At 43.1% G+C, this 5,000-nt stretch overlaps 1 protein-coding gene across 1 annotated transcript in view; it reads left to right on the forward strand.

Moving 5' to 3' along the window:
- The window catches only part of stag3 (STAG3 cohesin complex component), a gene marked incomplete at its 5' end in the record, with an annotated part of 47,847 nt that overhangs the window by 4,358 nt on the left and 38,489 nt on the right, over positions 1-5,000 (forward strand). The window contains 2 exons of the mRNA XM_082178692.1: positions 1,380-1,476; positions 1,566-1,642. Coding sequence (XP_082034818.1) covers positions 1,380-1,476; positions 1,566-1,642 — 174 coding nt within the window. The remainder of the gene's footprint in view (positions 1-1,379; positions 1,477-1,565; positions 1,643-5,000) is intronic.

Raw genomic sequence — 5,000 nt, forward strand, 5'->3', positions numbered from 1 at the left:
CGGTTCTCGGTACCAAAGCTTAATTTAGATTAAATTTACATAATTATATTAAAGTGTATATCACAAAGATGGAAACTGTAGTATTAAAAACACTTTACAATAAGATTCCATTTGTTAGATAACATTAGATAAAATGACCTAACAAAAAAAACAATAGTTATATACTGTCGCAATTATTCTCCTTTAGGGGTTAATTTAAAAATACATTTTTAAAATCAAAAGTTAACATTATTTCTGTTAACATTATTTAATGCACAATGAATGAAGTGAACAAACATGACCAATTAAGTGTTTTGTATTAAATAACATTCACAAACATTAATTAATGTTGTAAAAATATATTGTTCACTCAATGTGTTATGTTAGATAACGCATTAAGTGATGTTAATGAATGGTATCTTATTGTAGCATTACCAAACTATACAGGAGATAAAATATGTTTTATTTGACTTGACTATACTTTTATTTAATCCAAAACTGTATTCATATTTAACTTTAAAAGGGCTTTTTAAACCTGCTAAGAGTTATCCAGCCAAGAATAAGACTAGAACTGCTTTTCTGACGGACTGATATTAATGACGGCTTTTTATTTCTCATCTCCATAAATATATCTAGTAGTAAAGCTAATGCAAGAGCTAGAAATCAATTAATAGGCCTATGTCACACTTCCTCGTCGTCATGGAGAGCGCAGTTCGCACAAGCGTTTGTACTCCTGTGGCGTCTGTCGTTGCTATGCATCCATGAACGCACATGGAAAAGCGAGCGCGCCGCTTCTATTATGAGCGCGCTTGCCGCGCACCATTTGAAATAACGTATCTGCACGCGCAAAAACATCAGCAGCAGCACCGCCGATCGCCATCAGCGCTTTTATGAAGAGGACGCAACTGCACGCTCTTCGGGCATGCACGCGCATCAAGTACCGGGTTTGAGAAAACCTGGTACCGTGACGTTTAAAAAAAAATTAGTACCGACTTGGTACCGAAGTACCGGGTCTTTTGACAACACTAAAACACACACACACACACACACACACACATACACTCTCACTCACTCACCCACCCGTACGAGGCTGTGCAGTCGGGCCGGAGTGCGCTGCAGGTGAGACACACACACACACTCACCTGTACGAGGCTGTGCGGTTGGGCCGTAGTGCGGTTGGGCCGGAGTGCGCTGCTGGTAAGACACACACACACACTCACCTGTACGAGGCTGTGCAGTCGGGCCGGAGTGCGCTGCAGGTAAGACAAACACACACACACACACTCACTCACCTGTACGAGGCTGTGCGGTCGGGCCGGAGTGCGCTGCAGGTGAGACACACACTGAGGGTTGTGTGTGTCCAGTGTGTGTTCAGTTCTCTGATTGGCTGTTTCTCCCAGACGGTGACGGATGATTGGCTGGACGAGTACAGGCGTGACCGGGAGGCGGGGCTTCTGGAGCTCATCAACTTCGTGGTTCAGTGCAGCGGCTGCAAAGGTGACGTGTCACACACACACACACACACACACACACAAACGTGATGATATCTGTGTGTTCTGAAACAAACCGCCTCTGTTGTGTGTCAGGTGTCGTCACCAGAGAGATGTTCAACAGCCTGCAGAACGCTGACATCATCAGTCACCTGACCAAAGAGTTCAACGAGGTCAGAGGCTGTGTCATATGTTCCCCGTACGGGTCACATGTTCCTCAGTTCAGAGGGTCCACACACACACACACACACACACACACACACACACACACACGGATCAGCAGCTGTTCGGTCTGGCGGTGTCGTTTCACACAATATAATAAAATGATCCATAAACAGTTTGATAGCTAGAAGAATAGCTTTGAATCTGTGTTTCATCGTCACATCCAGTCACATTTCCTTTCACCTGTGAAATTTTGCCAAGCAATAGAACATGTGACAAATAATTTATAATACAGAAATGTTAGTTTTAAAAACAGGATTACTTTCTTTGTTTTACTGCTGAAGTTTAACCACGAGCTCACAGCTGATTGGTCTGTTATTATTGTGAACGGTCTGAAGATATGCAATGCTTCCGTTGCTACTAGCACAACACGGTAGTAATTCGCTAGCCTGCTAACGCGCCACCCGTGCGCTCAGCTATTTTTATTTATTTATTTGTCTCTCGCGCGCTCGCGCCTTTGAGTTCATAAAAGCTCAGGTGAGTAAGAATCACTCAACAAACACGGTGAGTAATGTCTTGTCCTGTTATTATCATGCGTCGCGTCTGAATGCGTTGTTGTTTTTGGAGCTCTATCGATTTGATTTATAATTCTTGATTTTTCTCGCTGCCTGCTGTGAGTGTGTTTGCTTCGGAGCTGTAAGCTCCGTCTTAGCCTCGTATTTCCTTGTTTTGAACCATCATTTACTACAATTTCTAGTTGTTTATATTACTACTAAATACAGCTTACCCAACCCTGACGCATAACACGCTAGTAATTCGCTAGCCTGTTAACGCGCCACCCTTGCGCTCAGCTATTTTTATTTATTTATTTTCTCTCGCGCCTTTGAGTTCATAAAAGCTCAGGTGAATAAGAAACACTCAACAAACACGGTGAATAATGTCTTGTCCTGTCATTATCATGCGTTGCGTCTGAATGCGTTGTTGTTTTTGGAGCTCTATCGATTTGATTTATAATTCTTGATTTTTCTCTTTAAACCCGCTTACAACGAACATTTTCTACTCTTCCTCACTGAGAAGCACTACTGCTCAAACCTCATTGTTACAACGCGGACTGTTGAGCAGACGCGTCTCAAGCCTATTAGTGATCCAACGCTGCATACTCTTAAAGGTTACGTCCGTGGATCACGGCTGAACGAGTCTTCTCCACACTCACTTATAAACAAACACTTTTTTTTCGCCTATCGTGCGTCTACTCTACACCCCTACCACTAAAAAACCTCATAGTTACAACGCGGACTGTTGAGCAGACGCGTCTCAAGCCTATTAGTGATCCAACGCTGCATACTCTTAAAGGTTACGTCCGTGGATCACGGCTGAACGCGTCTTCTCCACACTCATTTACAAACAAACTTATAATATAAATTAGTATTAATATTGATAGCATCACTGGTAGCTTCGTTGCTAACTCACTGTCCATCTGTTAAAATGGCGAATATATCAGATGTAAGTAGTCTACCGCTTGGTGCAGGTGAGGACACATTTGAGCTTCACGCACTGCAGTCTGAGCTGGAAGCTGTTGAGAAACAGATCCACAACCTTTTATTGAGACAGGCCGAGCTGAGAGACCGGTGTTTGGCTCTTGAAACATCACGCGCCGACGCACACAAATCAGTGTTTAACGTTACTAACCCGCTGACTCCGACCGCGTCTACTCCGTGCGTTCCTCAGCATCGGTCGCAATCAGCCATGGTCTCGTTCACTCCGGCTCCAACACGCCACCACGAAGCCTGGGTGGTTCCGCAGCGGAAGACGCGAGTCAGGTTTAGACCAAGACTTTCTCCGACCCTCCCGGTTTTCGAGTTATCGACACAAAACCGCTTCTCCCCTCTACGCGAAACAGAACGCGATGCTGTGATCATCGGCGATTCCATCGTTCGGCACGTACACGCTACGTTAGGTACAAGTAAGGTGCAAAGTCACTGCTTCCCTGGTGCTCGTGTTTCTGAAATCGCTGCTCGCGTTCCCGAGATCCTGAACGGTGACGAGCGCGTCGGAACTGTGGTCCTGCACGCGGGAGTGAACGACATCAGGCTGCGCCAGACGGAGATTCTGAAGAAAGACTTCAGGAATCTAATCGATACGGTACGCAGCACATCGCCTGAAACAACGATCATTGTGTCAGGACCGCTTCCCACGTACCGACTAGGGCATGAAAAATTCAGCAGATTATTTGCGCTAAATGAATGGTTAATGTCATGGTGCAATGAGCAGAAACTGCTCTTTGTAAATAATTGGAATCTGTTTTGGGAGCGTCCTAGGCTTTTCCGTGCTGATGGCTTACACCCAAGCAGATTCGGAGCGGATCTTCTGTCGGATAACATCTCCAAAATGTTAAATACCCTTTGACTAGTAACCAAAAGTCCAAATCATAGTCTCTGCTGCACCAATTCAACTGATATAAATACTAGTGTAGAACATTGCATAGAAACCGTGTCTATTCCTCGTTTAGTGAGATCAAATAATAAATCTAATGCAGGATCTAGGAAAAATCTAATTGTTATTAAAACAGAAAATGTTGCTATTAGTAAACAAAAACTATTTCTAAAGCTAGGTCTTCTAAACATTAGATCACTCACACCTAAGGCAGTTATTGTAAATGAAATAGTCACAGATAATAGCTTCGATGTACTTTGCCTTACTGAAACCTGGCTTAAACCAAATGATTATTTCGGTATTAATGAGTCTACTCCTCCTGGATACTGTTATAAGCATGAGCCCCGTCTGATTGGCCGTGGCGGAGGTGTTGCAACCATTTATAAAGATATTCTAAATGTTACTCAGAAAACGGGTTATAAGTTTATTTCATTTGAAGTACTTGTACTAAATGTTACGCTCTTAGATGTTAGAAAAACATCCCTATTATCTCTAGCCTTGGCTACCGTATATAGACCGCCAGGGCCTTACGCTGATTTCCTAAAAGAGTTTGCAGATTTTCTCTCAGACCTATTAGTCAATGTCGATAAAGCATTAATTGTTGGAGATTTTAACATACACGTAGATAATCCAAATGATGCGTTAGGAGCTGCGTTTACAGATTTATTAAATTCATTTGGGGTCAAGCAAAACGTCACCGGACCAACTCATCGTCTTAATCATACACTCGATTTAATTATATCACACGGAACCGATCCAACCGATATAGATATCATTCCACAAAGTGATGAAGTCACTGATCACTACATGGTAACTTGCATATTACGTACTGCTGTAATATGTCATGCGGCGTCGCGTTATCAACCAGGCAGAACAATCCTCCCATCCACCATAGATAATTTCTCAAATTGCTTATCTAATCTGTCTCAGCTGCTG

This window comes from Leuciscus leuciscus (genome assembly GCF_965113295.1).
Source record: "Leuciscus leuciscus genome assembly, chromosome: 8".
NCBI classification, from domain to species: domain Eukaryota; kingdom Metazoa; phylum Chordata; class Actinopteri; order Cypriniformes; family Leuciscidae; genus Leuciscus; species Leuciscus leuciscus.